The 18,220-nt window shown below is 60.7% G+C and overlaps 1 protein-coding gene across 2 annotated transcripts; it reads right to left on the bottom strand.

The window, feature by feature from the left end:
- Positions 1-1,538: 1,538 nt before the first annotated feature.
- PPRC1 (PPARG related coactivator 1) lies at positions 1,539-11,002 on the bottom strand. 2 transcript variants are annotated; one of them, XM_032116551.1, is made up of 13 exons: positions 10,859-11,002; positions 10,561-10,716; positions 10,051-10,167; positions 6,933-9,675; positions 6,462-6,515; positions 6,036-6,096; positions 5,611-5,696; positions 4,646-5,444; positions 3,022-3,195; positions 2,791-2,854; positions 2,467-2,588; positions 2,181-2,332; positions 1,539-1,874 (listed from the first exon to the last, which is right to left on the bottom strand). In XM_032116551.1, exons 1-13 carry the CDS (start codon positions 10,916-10,918, stop codon positions 1,771-1,773), a joined length of 4,692 nt encoding a protein of 1,563 aa, XP_031972442.1. In that variant the 5' UTR covers positions 10,919-11,002; the 3' UTR covers positions 1,539-1,770. The 2 variants fall into 2 exon arrangements, with proteins under 2 accessions (XP_031972442.1, XP_031972441.1); XM_032116550.1 differs by lacking the exon at positions 10,859-11,002 and having other exon boundaries at positions 10,561-10,849.
- Positions 11,003-18,220: the final 7,218 nt, after the last annotated feature.

Here is an 18,220-nt window from a genome sequence, read left to right as displayed (position 1 = left end):
GGGCTCTGGCTGTCACCCCCTCCTTCGATGTCCCTGGAAGAACTGCATTACTGATTAACAGCCCCCTGCCTGCCTCCCCCTATCCTGCTCACACCCTTGCCTGCAGCTGCCTCCTTGGACTCTCCCTTGTGCAAATTCCAAGGCCAGGCAGGAGACAACAGGGTGGAAGCTCATTCAGGGCCCACCTGCAGGCAGCCTCACTGCAGGCAGGAGCAGGAGCACCTCTCTCCATCTAGGGGAGCAATGAGGGAAGAGATGGGCTCCAGCCACAGTGCCAGACCATAAGATTGCTGCAAAGCACCCAGGCACAGCCACAAAGGGCTCAGAGCCTTGAACATGATCCAAATGGCAACATCAGCATCAGCCTGGCTGAACCCCCCCCAGGTTTATTGCCCCTATTCCCCTCCCTGCTCTCACACTATTGGAGTAGGTGCTGCCTTCATCAAGGAAGGGATCTGAAGGGACTTTGACCACCCCCCTCCCACCCCAAACACCATGAGGAACCATGGGAGTGGCATGGGGGTCCATCCCCTGCCCATCGCTTCTCTCCACACCCTCCCAGCTCTGCACTGCCCAGTTAGGCAGCTGCAAGCTTCCCTAACTCAGGGTGTGTCAAGAGGGGGCTCAAATGGGCACCACTGCACCCTGTCCCAGTCCTGAAGCCAGGGCACTTGGTGCCAGCTTGGGGTTCCCAGTTAGCACTGCCACCTGCAAGAGACCAGCTCCACCTGCAAGGGACTCCCAAGCTTGTCCCAGCCGAGAAGCAGTCCAAAGGCAGGGCTTTTCTCTGACTGCCAGCACAAGAGCAGGGTGCAGGAAAGATGCTTGGCAGCAGTCCCAAGCATACTCCCTTGGAGGCTGCCTGTGATCGCTCTTCTCCTCCATGAGCTGCAATGCACTGAGGGGGCCTAGAAAGGCATCATCCATCCCTCCCTGCCACTGTCCATCGTTTACTGCCAAGCACCATCACACTGCACACAGCTGTAACCTCTCTACAGTCACACAAACACCTCTCCCTCAGGGGAAATCCAGAGATGAGATGTCACTCCTCCCCTTCTGGCAAGCCAGAGCAAAGCCAAGGAGCAGGCTCGAAAGGGACAGGCAGACAGGGCAGTTGGCTCGGAGCAAGTGGAGCCCTGCCCGAGTTCTGGCCAAGGGCTACAGTCTGTTCCCAGCCCACTGACGGGAGCAGCGGTGGAGTATCTTGCACTGCCCCCCCGTGGCCATCGCGGGAGGTGCAGGTGACCCCCAAAACGGCTGGGAGCCTCGGGGTGCCAAGCCCTGCAGCCAAAAGAGCCCAAGAGACGGTCAGAGAGGTCCTCAGAGAGGCATTCACCCCGTGCCAGGCCATTGTGGGCTGCCACAGTGACAGTGATACACTTGGTGACCTCAATCCTGCCCCCCTCTTGTGCCCAGTCCACAACCTGTGCAGTATTTCATAGGGCCATATCACTGCAGAGTCCCTGGAGTCCTGAGAGGGGGACAGCCTGAACCCACACCTGGGAATAGCCCACGCAAAGGAGGAGACAAGGCAGTGCTGCTGTTTGGGCATCCGCATTTATTATATGTCTGGGGCAAGCCCAGGGCTGCCACTTGCCTGGACCGCTCCAGATGAAGGCCAACGACCCGTCCTCCTTAAATATTGGTTATAAAACAAATTTCTTTTTTTCCTTTTTCTTTTTATTAAAAACCTCATCTCTCTCTCCATACTTTTTTTGCCTTTTGTATTTGAGTATAAAAGTGGGGGCGGGTGCTCCGCCTTGCCTGTCGCTACCTCCGCAGGCTGCGCTGTGCCTGCCGCAGCAGAGTGTCGAAGTCCAGGGAGTCAAACTTGCTCTTGACAGGAGCTGGGTCGAAATCCTCCCGGTTTGAATCTGGAAGAGATGGGGAGAGGCTGTGTTGAGCCCATGGAAACACTGGCACAGTTCTGGCCATTCCCACAGCAAACCTCTTATCTTATTTCACATGCCAGCCTCTAGACCCAGAGTTGGGCCAGCCTCCAACACAGTGCTGGAGAGACAGGGAGCCCCCATTCAACCTCCCTTCAGGGCAGGACCGTTCCTGGATGTGGCTCTGCTGTCAACCCTGACTGACCCCAAGGATGGGGACTCCTACTCCTCTGGAAAGGAGAGAAGGACCCAGGGTGCCAATCCCCCAACTTTGGAGACTGTGCAACTCACCCAAGTCAGCATAGTTTCTCCTGCAGAACTGCCTGCGGCCACCAAAGCACAGGTCGAAGGGCTGCTCATCTGGGCGCCGCAGCTTGTGTCCACTCTCGATGGCAGCAAAGGCTTCCTCAGCATAGCGGTAGGTGACAAAGCCATAGTTATCCCTGACACCGGAGGAGATCAGCAGCAACAGTTACGTTTGACCCCCTCTTGGTCTGCACCATCCCCTTGAGTAATGGGAAAAGGGCAAAGGAGTCATCCCTGGGAATGGACTGACCCATCTCCCCACTGCGCTTACCCCTCGGAGCGGAAATGCAGGGTACACTCCTCAATGTCCCCAAACACAGAGAAGCGGTGCCGCAGCTCCGACCGTGTCATTCTGCTGGGGATCTTGCCGATGAAAACAACTCGCCGCTCCTCCTGCAGGCAGGGATGCCCTAGCCATGAGCAGGACCTCTCGGACATAGCACCCCCCTGCATGGCCACCCACCACACTGTGCCCCAGCCAGGGCCTCCCAGCAATGCTCCTGGCAAGGCTACGCCCCCATGGCTTTCTCAAGTGACAAAGGGGCTGTGGACCCCCAAATTTCCAGCCCTAGATTGCCAGCCCTCCATCACTCACTATTGCACGTTCCTTCTGGAGGATCCTCTGCCTTTGGTAGTGGTCCTGTGCATCATAACTGTATCTGTCAGGGCAGAAACCAGGCACATGAGCTACGGAATCATGGGGGTGTCAGAAGATTGATTCCAAACACAAGGAATATCTTGAAGGAATGGGTCCATCCCTCCTCCACAGGAGGCTGGGAGATGGGTTGAGGAGAGCTCACACCCCCTGCAGGGTGGCCACACTCACCTTCTCCACCTGTTACTCCTCCTGTGGGGTGAGGGGGAGCGGGACTGGCTGCGAGACGTGGACCTGGACGAGTAGGAGGATGTTGATGATGAGGATGAGGACCTGTCCCGGGACCTGCCACATGACCCACAGCTGGAGCGAGAGGAGGAGCTGTGGGAACATCTTGAGCGGTACCTGGGGGAAGGAGAGATACAGCTGAGCCCTCCCTTTGTCCAGCATCATGAGGCTCCAAAGGAGAAAAAGACCTCCATCATCCCCATGGTATCCAGCATCCCACTCAGACAGGACCCATCCCCAGGATGGGAAAGCATCTGCCCAAGATTGCCAGGGCAGTAACAACACTACAGAAATGTTGCTCCACTTGGCTCCCAATGCCACAGAGAAAAGAGAGCAGGCTCACAGGAGGCACAGCTTCTAAAGAGCAAGAAATAGTCATGGGGGAACTGTGAAGCACAGGGCTGTGCCTGGGAGGGCCCAGGAAGGGCCAGGACTTCTGTGCTGAGCCCCACACGATGCACAGGACAACAATGGAGCCATCGCATCCATGTTGTGCTCAACAGTTGTGTGAACGGAGACTGCAAGAGCTTCTCCAGCAGGGCCAGGGAAAGCTTAAGGACAGCAGGACCGGAACACCTCTGGGATTAAGCTGTGCTGCCTCCAGCCAGAAGCCCAGTCCCTCTCCAGACATGCTGGCCATAGGTGGTCCCTGCCATGGGCAAACCCCGGCCTGGCAGGGCATGCTGCCTGGCTCTGCTACGTATTCTCCTGGAGGACTGCAAGTCAGGATGGCACAGTACATGGGGACATTATCCAGCACAAGACCAGCTGATTTGCCAGACACGTTGCTTGACAGTCCCAAAGCTGCACATCCATGGAACATGGCATTTATATACCTGCTCTTTCCAGCTCCAGCCTCTGCATTTACTGGCCATCTATGAAGGAGTTCTGGTTGGACAGGCCCCTCATGCCCAGGGACATCACCAGAACTGGCTGAACACCAGGAGAATGACAGAAAGAGAAACCCTTCACCAGCTCCAGTGCCTCCCAGCCCAGCTGGGACAGGTTGCACATCACTCAGATGCACAAGGACTCTGAAAGAAATGCATCCCACAGAGACCAAGGTGTCCCACTTTCCTACACAGCCACCTCCATAAGGAGAACAGGGAGCCTCCAAGGCTGCCAAAGCAGACAGGTTTTTCCCTGCTTGCCTCCAGCAGCTCCCTCAAGAACTCCACTGTGGCTCCTCTCATTTGAGCACCAAGGGCTGCAGCAGCCCCACAGCACAAATATGAACACCTGCCATAATATCCCAGAAAAAGCATCCAAAAGCAAAGATGCAGCCAAGGACTTGTAGCACGGACTGGGTGTTCCAGAAGGAGTATGGAAGCCTGGCTCAGTCGTGGCTTTGCAGGCACACCAGCCCAGATGTGGGCTTCAGCCAGACATGGCTGGGCAGGGTGTTGCTGCAGCTCCCCCAGCCTCTGTGAGTCAAGCATCTCTTCAGAAGGGCCACAAGGACAAAAAGAACAAATCCAGCCATCTAGTAGAACCATAAAGATGTGTCTGTGCACCTGACCACCCACTGGACAACTGCCCCAAGAGCAAGCAACAATCCACTGCTTACCTTCGCCACCGCTTGGGGGGTGGAGAGAGCGACCGTGACCGGGATCGGGAGGACGAGGATGAAGACGAAGACGAGGACTCGCTAGCTCCATCCGAACTGGAGCTGAAAGAACGGCTGGCGCGGCTCCGGCCAACCCTCCAGCTGTCAGTGGAGGGGCTGGGTGAGTCCTGGGGTCTCCGGTAGCAGCGCAGGGACCTCTTGGCAGCAGCATGGCTGGGCTGGGCACTGGGAGTCCGCACCTCCTGATCCCGGCAGGGGGATGCAGCTGGAGACAGGAGCACTGAGGTGGGGGGACTGCTACACCCAGTGGTGGCCTTGTTGGGGATGGTAGTCCGATAATCCAGGGGAGCTAGGCAGGCCATCCCCACGGGCTCCTGGCTGTGCCCCATGGTGGTGTTAGGGGCTGGTGGGATGGGCTCAGGTTGGTTCAGCGTCCGTTTGGTTAAGGAGGAGATGGGTTTGATAGTGATGTCTCGGTGGTGTTTGACATTCCAGCGGGAGCCACCCTTGGCAGGAGGCTGCGTGCCAGGGATACTGCTGCTCTCAGGCTGTGGTGTACCCAGGATGCAGTAGTCATGGTCTCCCGAGCAGACGTGGCTGGGGGCTGTGCCAGCAGGGGCTGGTACCATGCTCTTCACCTGGATCTTGTTTGAGGGCAGTGGCTTGGCTTTCATCAGCTTGGTTGTCTTCTGGGTCCCTTCCTGGGGCATGGACCCAGGTGACTTGGTCTTGGCCAGCAGTGAAACAGCAGGCAAGGGCTTCCAGAGCTGGTGGGGAGGTGTCGCTGGGGGCGTGAGGCCTGAGAGAACACCAGAATGCTTACAAGAGCAGCCCTTTGCTGCAACCCACCCAGCTGGGGCTCCCTCATGTTCTGGCCCCCCTCACTCCCCAGGGTGCCCCCTAGACACACAACAGCCCTGCCAGGACCTGGCAGACTCCCCTGCCTCGCCCTAAGTATTCATTACCTGCCACATTGGCCAGCTCAGAGGCCTGCAGGCCATCCAGGGGCTTCCTGTCCTGCTGGGTTGGTGCATCTTGCTGGGTCTCGGGCCTGAGAATGGGAAAGGAGCCTTGTCAAACACAGCAGGCAAAGCCCAGGCCCTCTCCCCACACCTGGGGCACCCACTCAATCTGCCCCACTGGCCAGTTCACGAGGACAGAAGATCCAAGAGAGCTGCAAGGATAAAACTTGCACAGCCCAATCATGCCCATCCCAGTTTTTCCCCCCTCAATGCCAGCTCTGTCACAGTCCAGTGACAAACTCAGCCCCTCCTGGGCCAACAGACACAGCCCCAGCACATTTCAAACCCTGCCAGGACTGAAAGCTGCCCTGTGCCCTTGCTCTGCTGGGCTCCACGCTGGGCACCGCTGCCAAGGTCTTGGTACTCACCCAGAGCTCCCCATTAGCTGCCTTTCCTCAGGGGGCTGTACAGGAGTTTCCTCCTTCTTGGCTGAAAAGAGAACAGGTAGGTGAGAGTGGCAACAAGTGGGGGCCACAGAGCACCCCAGGAACAGCTCGGAAGCGGTTTCACAGCACCTGAAACCCCGCTCCCTGAAGGTAGGAGCTGCACATCCCTTTTCCTTCACAGATACTTCCACCACCCCCTTGGTTGCCCTGAGGACCCCCAGGCGTTTCCAGAGGCCAAGGAGATGAAGGCAGAGACGGGACAAAACACCTGGGCAGGGTAACATGAGCCCACAGACAGCAGCATCTCAGCCCTCCCACTACCACCCTGCCACAGGGAGCATGGACAGCCCAGGGAGGCCAGCATGGCATGGAGGGAGCCCTGCAGGGGATGGCAGGCCAGATCCGCACCTTCAGACTTCTCAAACTGCTCCAGCAGGCTGGACAGGTCAGTGGCTTCAATCCCTGGGCCAGGGAGAAAGCACAGCAAGTCAGATCAGCTAGAATTCTCCCAGCACCACAGCGATGCACCCCCGCCCCATTCTCCCCCTGCATCAGCCTCCCTGGATGGTGGGGCAAGCACTGGGGAGGAGAAGCAGTGACAGAGCTTGCAGCAGCTCTGTGTCTCCCGCAGCAGGGACAGGAGCACCCAGCTCTGCAGTCCCAGAAGGGAGTAGTTTCAGGACAGCTAGCCCAGACCATCCATTGGAGGCAACATCCTAGCAGAGTACTGGGAAGAGACTGCAAGCCTGTGGGCATAGCTTTGCCACCCTCGCCCCCAGAAGTGCCAGGAAACTGGTCCTGCTACCCAGGTTGCCAGCAGCACCGCAGCCTTGCTGGCTGGTGACACTCAACCCGGCATCCTGCAGCCCTCCCACTCACCGATCTCGCTGATGAAGGCTTGCACGATGTCCTTGCTGCTGTCGCTGCGCTGGGCTGGGCTGAGGAGCGGCTGGTGCCTCCATGGCTGCACAGTGGGTGCCTTGGTGGGAAGGCTGCTCTCTCGACCTGCTTTCGGTGGTGGTGCCACAGCCTGGGAGGTGGATTTTTGGCCAGGCGACTCCTGCCCGGCAGCTGCCTTGGGCTCCAGCAGGGCTTTCTCCACTGCCTCCTTACCTGGCCCTGCAGCCTTCTCCATGGTGTGGGTGTCAGGGGACTCCACAACAGGGGCAGGAGACACCTCTGCTGGACAGCAGATGGCAGCTGGGGGGGCCTTTGGGACCTGGTTGGGAGTTGCAGCCTGGGGCTCCTCCAGAGGCTGGGGGGGGACAGCCTGGGGGACTGGCACTGCAGGAGGGACTCTGCTGGGCTGGGCAGTGGCAGCTGAGGGGGCTGGCAGGGGCTGGGTTGGGGCTGGAGTCAGAGGGGCCTTGGGGAGAGAGCTCTCTCCTGCCAGCCGTGCCTGCCTCCTGGGGTCTGACACCCTGCCAGTTGCTGGCCTGGCCGGGCCACCTGCAGCCCCCGTGTCGCTGGCCGGGGTAGTGGGCAACTGGACAGGGAAGGCTGGTGGCTCTGGGCAGCTGAGCAGAGGGGTGGCAGGAGGCTGCCCAGGCAGAAGGGCTGTGCCAGGGTGGCTGCCAGCTGGGAAGGCAGTCGTGACCTGCACTGCTGCTCCGGAGTCCCTGTACGCAAGGGAAGGCACCGGAGGTGGCATGGGGATTCCTGGCCAGTAGGATGGTGGTGCCCACCCAACTGGGGCATAGGGGCCACCTGGGCCAAACAGAGGCGGGGGTGGCACAGGTGGAGGGGGCCAGGCCATGGCTGGAGGTGGGAGGCCAGGCACCACGTGAAAAGTACTGGAGGAGCTGGCACTGGGTGGTGGGGGCAAACCATGGCAGCCCATGGGCTGCGGGGTGAAGCAGGGCCAGGAAGGCACTGGTGGGTAAAGGGTATAAGCACCGGCAGAGGCTGGCGGCATCCCGGTGGGGGCCACCCCAGCAGCTGGGGGCACGTTGGGTGCTACAAAAGGCATTGGCATTGATGGGGGTGGTGGAGCCATAGTGGGTGCTGGGGCTGAAGTCAGAGCAGTGGGAGCTTTGCCAGCAGGAGGAGGGACAGCAGCAGGGCTGGTGGGTTTGTCTGGTCCCTTCTGAGCACCATCTGCCTCAGTGGCAGAGCGCGTGGGTGACACCAGGCAGGGGATCTCTGCCAGCTCTGTCGGAGGCTCAGGGACACTGGGCCACTTGCTGGCCACTTCCTTCTTGCCTTCCTGGCTGCCACCCATGTTGGGCTGACGGTGCAGCATGCGGATGCGGTACTCCCGTAGGCTTAGGGCCTTGGGTTTGGCTTCCTTAGGCAGGCCCTCACTCGGCTCTGCTGCTGGCAGGCTCTGGGCAGGCTCCAGCCCCACACCTTGCTCTGGGGGCTGAGAGGCAGCCTCCGAGACCCCACTGCTCTGTTCAGCAGATGGCTGTGCATCTTCCTGGCTCTCAGTCTGGTATGTCAGGCTGGGACATGCAGCTGCTGGCTGCCCCTCCATGCTTGGTGCAGTCTTCTCCAGGGGCACCAGAGTCTTGTTCTTCTCCAGGGCCACATTCACCATTTCTGGTGCTGGCTCCTTCTGCAGCTCCTGCTTCACCTTCTTGGGCAGGAAGGCCCCTGCTGTGCTCCAAGGCCTGCCCCGGGGTCGCGGTGCCCGCTCAGCATGCAGCTCCATCTGCCCCTCCTTCCGGGCTCGTTCCAGCTGCTGTGCCAGGAAGTCTGAGACCTGAACAGAGGGACACGCTGCCCGCTGCCGGCTGATGGCTGGCTGGACAAGAGGCTGTCCAGAGCCAGTGGAACGGAGCCGGTGGGCTACACAATCCCTGCCAGGCCTGGCCTGCTTGCTTTGGTCCTCCTCTGCTTTCTTTTTCCGACTCTTCCTTGCTCTCTCACGGCCCCGTCCCTTCTCAGAGCATTCACGTTTTCCACCTGCTGGGGCCTCTGTGCTGTGCCAGGAGCTGCTGTTGGGATGCGAGGCTCCACGTGCTGCTGTCTCCGGTGGGGAGGTGCCCTCTGGGGTACTGCATGAAGGCTCCTTCCCAGGCAGTTTCTCCTCCTCCTCCTCTTCCACCCCATTTTCCTGGGTTGGAGCTCCTGGCAGGTCCCCTTGATCTTCTGGGATTGACTCTCTAGTACTCTCTTCTGCTGCCAGGAGCTGGGGCTCCAGGTCATGGGAGCTGGGAGTGAAGGGCTGCAGGACCACAGGGATCTCCACACTCTCTCCCTCGCCAGGCACAATTTCCAGCAAGACAGGACTGCTCAGAAGTTCCTTGGCTACAGGCTCAGTGTCAGGGTCCAGGCACACAGTGAAGGTGGGCAGGCAGTAGGGGTGCATGGACTTCACGAGCTCACTCAGGGACACATCACCTGTGTTGATGATGCAGGGGTCTTCATGCTCCTCCAGCACTGCCCCAGCCTTGCTCACACAGAAATCCACAGCCTCCATGCTGCTGTCTAGCTCCAGGCTCAAGGTTGCCTCCTCCTCTTCTTCCTCCCCATCACTGCGCTGAGGCAGGGGCTGCTCTCGGGCTCGGTGCCAGCCCACCTTCCGCTCCACCCTCGGGGTGCTGCAGACTTGCTTCTTTGGCAGCATTGGGTCCTCCAGGCCATGAGCAGCACGGTCCCAGGCCAGTTCTGTGTCAGTCTGGGAAGGGGGACCACAGCAAACATCAGTTCTTGGGCTTTTACCAGCGCCCCCCCAGGACAGCCAACTGTGGGTCTACTGCAACTCTACAGCAAAGCCCCATGGCAGACAAAAAGCTGGGACACATTTGACCTGCCCAGTAAGACACAACAGAGCTGGAAACCCGACACTCCTATGGGAGCATCCCCAGTCCCTGGCACCCACCACCTCAGGAAGACCCTGCTCCCACTGCTACTGGTGCCTTGCAAAAGCATCTCTTCCTGGAAAGGATGCCTGTGCCAGGAGGGAAGGCTGGGGCTGGGGGCTGCAGCAGGGACAGTTATCCCAGCACCACCCCAACACTGCTGCCTCAGCTTCCCCTGCTCAGCTGCTCACCTTCCCAACCACAGAGACACTGCTGCTGCTGCTGAGAGGCCTGAGAGTCTTAGGCTGTTCCAGGGTAGGGCTCTCGCACTCCAGCAACGGGCGGGATAAGGTGAGAAACTTCTGAAACTGGAAAGATGGACAGAAAATGAGACAGTGGCAGGTCCGTGCTGCTGGAGGGGACAGGCCATGCCCAGCCCCACAGTGCCCACGTGCTTCACCCCACAGAGCCCAAGAGGAAACAGCTCTGTTTCACCCACAACACACACAGGTCCCATTGGGGACATGCTTCTCCCCAAAGCCTCTGGCACATCTTTGGCTCTACATAAAGACCCAAGGCGAAGGCATGGCCCCCCCAGAGCCCTTCTCTCACATTGGAACCATCATGAGAGTACATCTCAGAGTACTGGGGACCAGGGTCCTACTATTTCAGGGCACCATCATGCTAGGACCTAGCAGAGCCCTGCCTGAACATCTTCCCATGGGCTCTGGGGGTCAGGCTGGATCTGCCCCCCAACTCACTGAGGGATTCTCCCGCTCACGAGGCGAGGTCAGCAGCTCGGCATCCATGATGGTGTCAAAGGGGGACAGGGTCTCATCATCCGTGCTGTCCAGGATCTCTGTGATGGCAGTCAGCAGGGACAGCTCGTTCTGTGCATCCAGGCAGGCCCTGCTCTGCTGCAAGGGTAGGGACATTCTCAGAGGGCAATGGGATACAACCACAAGACCTGGACATGGAGGACGCTGCCACCACTCCCACCCATGCCACCACCAGGGCCAGCCCGGCCGCCACATCCTGCATCTGTGTGTGAGCTCCCACCTCACTCAGAGAAAGATCCTCAATGATGGAGATCACAGAGGAGTCGAGATAGTTCTGCATTGTCCCCAGGATCTCTTCAGCTTCTAAGATGGTTTCTGCATCCAACGATGTTAAATTCAGGTCATCCTCCTCAATGGAAAAGCACTGTCGAGGAGCGTGGGGAGCCAGGTTAACACTTTGCACAGCCCCACTACCAGCACTGATCTCCTTGCAGTACACACGTGCTCCCAACAACCTGCACTACAAATAGTGGCTGGGCACCCCCAGCACCCCAAACATGCAGGGGAAGCAGGTGGGACACAGCTGCAGATCAGAAGGTGGCACAGGGGACCTTCCCCCTTGCTTTCAGGAGAGTCCACTGCACAAAGACTTGTGCTGCTTTCATCCCGAGACCCTTCTGATTACCCAGGATGCCTCCACACCAAAAATTTCTGCCTGATTCACTCTGCATGACTGGGAAAGATGAATGGATAAAACCCCCAGGCTCTGCCCAACACCACACACTGGTCATGCAGGACAGGGAGGGGACAGGCAGGCTCCCACCACCTCATGGACTGTCACGCGCTCCTCCAATTCCAGTTGTTGGCGCTTCAGATAAGCCCAAAACCATTACGAAATTCATAACAAAAGTGCAGGAGTCAGCAACAGGGGTGCAGCCAGCTGCCACTGCCAGAGTCCTACCCCAATACCTCTGCTGCAGGCTACAAGGGGACATGGTCTGTGCTTGCAATCCAGGACCAAACCAGCTTTGTTACTCTTCCTCCTTCAAATTCCCAACCCCACATCCTTTCCAGTCCCCCAGCCACCTCCAGGGATGCTTGGGTAATTCTGAATAACTTCAAGAAAGTATTTGCACCGCACTCCAGGGTGCCACACAATTGTGCTGCAGGATGTCCAGATGCTGGGCGAGGCAGCTGAGCAGAGCTGCAGGACATACAGAGCAGAGCAGCAGCACAGACGTGTTACCGGCACGAGACAGGATGTGAATTCCTGTTTGTAGATGGGCTTAGGCAGAGAGATAATGGAGACTGGGAAGATAAGGCCACCAAGGACAGAGCCCTGGGAGAGTACACCTCCCTCCCAAAGCTAGCTGGGAGCAGCCTGTGACCCATCTTCCTGCCCTTGGAGCAGCACCAGCACTGTGAGAATACAGCTGAACCTTGAGGGATGCACATCTGATGCAGCTCGTGTTTCACGTAGGTACCACAGCTGGCATGAGCCTATGCCCATGCAGAACAAAATGTACCTTGTCCCTATAGAGAACCTGCTAATAATTTGAAATCCTCTTCTAGCAAGCAGTAAACTGAACCAGAGAGACAGCAGGAATTTCATTAAATAGGTGTTTCTAAAATACGACAGCACCAAAGCCACATGCCCAAACCCCTGGTCCCTGGGGCTCTTCAGAGACTTGCTCCGGTAAGACAGAGCAGGCACCTCTGGCCACAGCACAGCCAGGAGCCCTGTGCAACCTTAGAACACAGGCACCCCAAAACCAGGCTGGGAATCAAAGCCGGAACACCCACAGCAATGCCCCGAAGCTACTCATCCCAAATTGCCCTCGTCTGTGACATGGGAGCCCTAAAGACCAGGAGTCTGCAGTGCTTTGGGGCTCAGCAGGCAGCTTGGCAGCCCAGACCAGCCTCTCCCAGGGCCCTCTACCTGGAAGTGGAGCCCACCAGTGACACCAGGACACCACTCCACCCCACCATGCAGATCAGGCTATGGAGCAGTTTTAGAGCAGTTTTACCACTCAGCATCTCCAGTCCCCTCCCTCGCCAGTGCTGGCTGTCGGTCAGAGCACAGCGCAGAGCCTGCTGGCAGCCCTCTAGGCGCAGCCTGGCTGTGATTCCCGGCCAATCCTCATGCAGATACTGGGAGAACATCCAGGCTCACACACCCAGCCCCGGCGTGCAACCCTGAGTCAGCGGTGACCGGCAGGCAGAAGCACCCGGGCCACCGGAGCAGCCAGCAGGATGGAGCATCAGCAGCCCAAGGACGCGGGGATCATCTGACCCCTGCCTGGTGATGGCAAAGGGAACCGGGGGACACCCCGGGGCTGCACAGCCCTGCCCATCTAGCCACAGGGCTGGCTCTCCCCAAGGAAAGCATGTAATAAGAGGTTTCCAGCTGTAATCAGCGCTGGACATTTGGAGGGAGGGAAGTAAAACCCTTCCACTCAAATGGCCTCTTCCTGCGGCTCCTGCCCGCAGCCCGGGAGGGAGGGAGGGCAACCTCGCATGCCTTCCTCGACTCCCTTGACTCAGCGCCTTGCAACAAGGAGTCCCACAGCCGTGAGTCACCGGCCTGGGCTGTGACTCCCTTTGATCCACCTGGGGACAGGCACCTCCTGCAGCCCTCATCGCTTGAGCATCGCTTGGCTTGTGCGTCGGGGCGGGGGTACAAACCAGCCCAGCCTGCTCCTGTGTCCCTGCCCGCTCTCCTCCCTGCCAGAGACCCCTGTCACTCCTCACCCGGAGGAGAGGGGGAAACCCCCGTGCCTTTCACAGCTCCCTGTGTTTGCTTCACAGCAGCGCAGCGGGGAAGAGGGTCACGGGAACGTTCAAGGACAGGCTTCAGCTCTGGCCACGCTGTGCCCAAGCAACCAGCACTGCCGGGGAGAAGGGAGGATGCCCACAGCCTCAGAGTGGGCTTTGGCACGCGAGGTGCTGTGATTGCAGCTAACTGCTTGCAATGGACACAGTCTAAGCGTGGCCACTAGCTCTTGCGGCACCCACCCGGCGCAGGGTACACCACTGCGCTCGCTGCTCTGGTCCCCGGAAGGGACAACGGAGGCCCCCGCAGGCCGCTGGTGACACGTGTGCCCGGCGTGCTGCGGCTACGCCCCGAGCACAGGGCGGCCATGGTCTCCGGCTGACTGCCAAGGCCGCTCTTACAGCGCTAGAGCTGCCGGCAAGAGCGCGGGGTGATCCCGGGAAGCCCGGGGGCTCTGCCCGGTCAGCGCGGCACAGCCAGATGATGCTCCGTGGATTCCTCTGCTGCTTTCGGAAAACATCAGCCGGGAACACACCTCTCTTCCCCCATATGCAGCCCACTCTGCTCGCGTCGGGGAGGGGCGAGACGGGGTCGGCATCCTCCAGCCCGGGCTCGGCATGGCGGGGGGGGGGGTGTTCTCCCCTGCAGCCCCTCGGCCACACAGGAGGACTCTGGCGGAGGCAGAAGCCTAAGGCTTCCCACAAAAAATCCCGACAAACGCACAGCGCAGGTGCCCCCGAGTCCCCTCCTGGGGTGCTGCATCCCCACGCTCCCCGTCCAGACAGCAGCGCACTCGTACCCAGCCCAGCCCCGGCAGGGCCCACTGAGGCCGGTGACAGCGGCAGCGCCGCTCCCCACACCTGCCCCGGCGCGGGAGCTTCTTGCTACGGGATAAGCCCCGGGTACGGCTCGGGGAACCTCCTCCCCCGGCCCGGCGCGGGCCACATTCTGCACCCAAAGCTCCTGCCGCCGAAACCGGCGGGTGTCGGTGTCCCAAACCGCGCCAGCCCAAGCTCCCCACGGCCGCAGGTGGCAGAGGGCGGCGCCGGGATGGAGGGACCGTGGGGGAATGACTCGGGCGGCATCCCTCTGCCCCTCACTACCCAAGGCCAGGGTGTCTCCCGCAGGGGGCACCAAGCCACCCGTCCCGCCGAGTCCCGTGGCCGTGGCGGCCCCCCCGCCCCAGAATCTCCGCGCCCACACCCCACCCCGGCGGGAGAGATCCGGGCACCCCATTCCCCCCATCCACAAGAAAGGGCGCCCCACTCCGGGTGCAGCGGGGTCGTCGCCGGCCCGTGCTGCGCCCCCCGCCCGCCGCCGGCGCGGCGGGCCCGCTCCCGGCACACGTGGTGCTGCCGCCGCGGGAGCCGCCCCGGCCTCCACGTGTCACGGCGCGGACCGCCGCGCCCCACCGCCCCTTACCTGCAGGGGGCTGCCGGCGCGGAAAGGCGCCTCGCGCAGGGCTCCGCCGCTCGCCAGGCCCCGCGGAGCGGCCGCGGCGGCAGCGCCACCGGCCCCAGCCCCGTTGGCGGCGGGCACCGCTCCGCCCCGCCGCGCCGCCATCTTGGCGCCTCCGCTCCCAGCGCGGCCACTGCCAGGCGCGCCACGTGATCGCTGCCCGTCCCACACTACAGCTCCCGGCGGCCCCCGCACCGCCCCGCCCGCGCGCGGCACGCCGGGACCGCACCCTTTCGCCGCCGGCCGCGCGCCAAGAGGCAGGCACCGGCCTGAGGGGGCGCCCCGCCCCGGGAGCGCGGGCAGCCATCTTGAGGGCGGGCACACCCTCGGGCTTCGCCGCCATCGTTGTAGCGGGCGGGGACGAGGAGGGTCGGTCCCGCCCCGCGGTGAGCGGGGCGGCGCAGGCGGGACTGGCGGGAAGCGCCCCCTGGGGGCGGGACAGACGCGCGTTTTCCCGCGGCGCCGCGGGCCCGCCCCGCTGATCCTGGCGCACACGTGTGCGCGGCCGACCCGCGTGTTCCCGCGATTCCCGGAAAGCAGAGGCAGAGCTGCTGTGGGCGCAGCGGCTCGCGGTCCCCCGGCCGTGAGCCTTCTCTGTGCCTGTGAGGTGCCTGTGCAGTACTGTAATGGTGCTCCATTCAGCTCAACCTCGGGTGGGGCTAGTGGAGGTGACACGCACACGTGGTGGGCACAGGCGGGATGAAAAAAACTATCGGGTGTGAAAGAAGGGATGGGCACTGTGAGCTGCCGTGCAGCCTCCTGGCTCAGCGATGGGGCAGGATACCCAAGTCACTGCTTGTGCCTAGGCTTGTGCTGCTCTCCGAAGCTGGCATGCAGAAAATCACCTGGAGAATGTGAGGGAGCCAAAATCGGTTCAGTGGACACAGCTGCTGTCCAGCCTGGCTCCTCAGGAAGGCAAGGGATGCTAGTGTATGCAGGCGCTTGGCCTGGCTCTGTTTGGTACCCTCTGTTCAGGAAGTCCAGGGTCTCTTTGAGTGCCGTCACTTCCTGTGGCTCTTCTTCTGGCTTCCAGATAGGGCAGCAGGATCATCTCATGGGGTTCAGGGATGTGCTTACAGCAGCACAGGTGCAGTGTGGACATGTGGTTGGAGCTCTGCAGATTTGCCTGGGGGGAGCTAATTGTCTTGGCCTCTACATCAGTCCCTGGGGCACAGACCTGCCCAGGCCAGATTCCCTTGGGAATCCACAGGATAGAGCTGCTTTTCTCAGCCTTGTGTGCCTGGTCATTGAGCTGAGCTATGTTTGACACATGCAGCCTCATCCTGCTGTTCTCCTTCCTTCCATCCCTGGCACAAGGGATCAAATGTGATCGCTCATCCCATGTCACCTCCTGCCACCTCCTGTGGCTCCTCCCTAGCCACAAACTGGCTCTCTGTCCAGGGGAGCTGCTCCCCTCCACCTCCTCGTCCAATGAACCCATAGCACCTCTCACCAAAATGCCGTCCAAGCAGCATGCAGGCTGCTGTGTCCTTCTCCAGGGCCGTGGATGCATGGCTGAGCGCTGCAGAGCACATGTGTTGCCATGAGGGGATGTGAGCACACCGCTGGGTGTGGGGGATTTTGCTGGATTTAACAGGCTCCTCAGGCCAGTACCTGCCCCTGGCACTGCAGAGGAAGCAGGGGAGGCTGGGCAAGTGCTCCAGGCTCTCTGCAGCGCAGGTGTGGTTGCCCCTCTGGACACTTTGCTTCCCCTGAACTCAACACATCTAAAGCAAGGAACAAGTCACTTTTGAAATGCCCATGTCTCTCTCCACTGGCCTGAGGAGAAGCTGTCCATAACCTGGCACCCAGAGACCTGCTGACAAGGATGTGGAACAATGTTCCCCTTGGAGCCTTGCAGCTTTCCTCCTCCTGCTCCACACCCTCCTCTCCCGTCATGTCCTCTCCCTGAGGCATATCCAGGGCATGCAGTGACCTGCCTAATCCCTCTGTGCCTGTGTGGGGCAGGACCCTGTGGCACAACAAAGCTGATCTCTTACAAAGCAAGCCTAGCCTGGTGTGCATCCTGCAAAGTGGGACCATATTCCTTGCACATAGGGTCCCTGGGGTGTGACCATAGGGAATCCCACCTGCAAGTACCTCCTTCCCCCAGTACAATCCTCAGCAGGGATGCTCTCTTGGCACAGGGCAACACCAGGCATTTCTGCTGGTTTACAAGGAAAAACAAACAACATCCAGAAAGGAAAATGCGCATTCTACATCCCTGGCTCCCCTCCCTTCCCTCTCTGTGTTGTGACCACTCCCTGGCCAGGCACAGCCTGATGCTGCTCAGGGCCATCCAGTTTCAGCCTGTGCAGCACCCAGGGTGGGCAGCTTGCTCAGGGCTAATAGGCACAGCCTGCAAAGGAGAGCTCAAAAACTCGTGTGATGCTTAAAGGACACTCCACTCAGTGAAGAGTAATGTGAGTTCCACCCAGGCAGGAGCAAATGGGCTGGAGTTGGCCCTTCAGAGAGAAGAAAGAGCTTTGGCTCCCCAGGGCAGTTTGCTCAGCCCAGGACTGAGCTGCTCCCACCGTGGAGCTGGGGCTGCATTTTGGCAGGGCAGTAGAGGGACAGTGCTTGCCTTTGCAGACTGGGCTCTGGCCCCACAGCCGGTGTGCAGGATGCTGCAGAGCTGCATGGGGCTGGGGCAGGATCCCTGGTGAGGTCCTCTTGGGCACGTGCCCCCAGGGAGACCCTGTCCCTATGGGACTCTGCTCCTTCTGCCCTGGCATCTCTCCGACCCCAGGCCTCACCCGGGATGCTGTCACATCCCTGCCTGGCACAGCGTGCAGCACAGACCCGAGCAGCTTCCAGCCTCCTGTCTGGCAGCCTCTGCCATCCCCGCACAAGGCACAGCAAATGTTGGCTACGATGTCCCTGATTGTGCAAAGCGCTGCTGCGAACCCCCTTCCTTCCTGCCCCCCGGTCCTCTCTGGCCCTTTCCCTTCCACCCACAACCTCCACAGCGCCGTGTCCTCCCCGTGCCCCGGGGCTGGGAGACTGGCAAGGTCCCAAAAAGCACAAGCCTTGAGCAGGCTCTTCCATGCGGAACAGCCGTGGCGTCCTCTACTCGTCCCCACGGCCTTCCCAGGTGGAAACCCCAACGAGCCGCCCTGAGACACTCGGGGCTCAGCCATGAGCCGGGTCCCTGAGCACTCGTCCCTCCAGTCGGGTTTCTCTCAGGCCCTGGGAAGAGCAGCCCCGTCGGGGGGGCGGGATGGAAGTCTCAGCACTGCGCCGCCCCCGGGAGCCCACGCAGTCCTGAGGACCCTCACCCACCCATGGGGGTCTGGGGACAGCGCTACCCCTCCTCCGACGGCTGCGAACCCCAGGGGGCAGCGCCGAGAGCCTCCTCGGAGCGGAGGGGGTACCCCTTTCCCCTTCGCTTCATTTTCTCCCTCACGGATC

This window comes from Corvus moneduloides, chromosome 8 (assembly GCF_009650955.1).
Source record: "Corvus moneduloides isolate bCorMon1 chromosome 8, bCorMon1.pri, whole genome shotgun sequence".
NCBI classification, from domain to species: Eukaryota; Metazoa; Chordata; class Aves; order Passeriformes; family Corvidae; genus Corvus; species Corvus moneduloides.
Note: the sequence above shows the minus strand (reverse complement) of the source record. Positions and strands in the feature narration are given on the sequence as shown.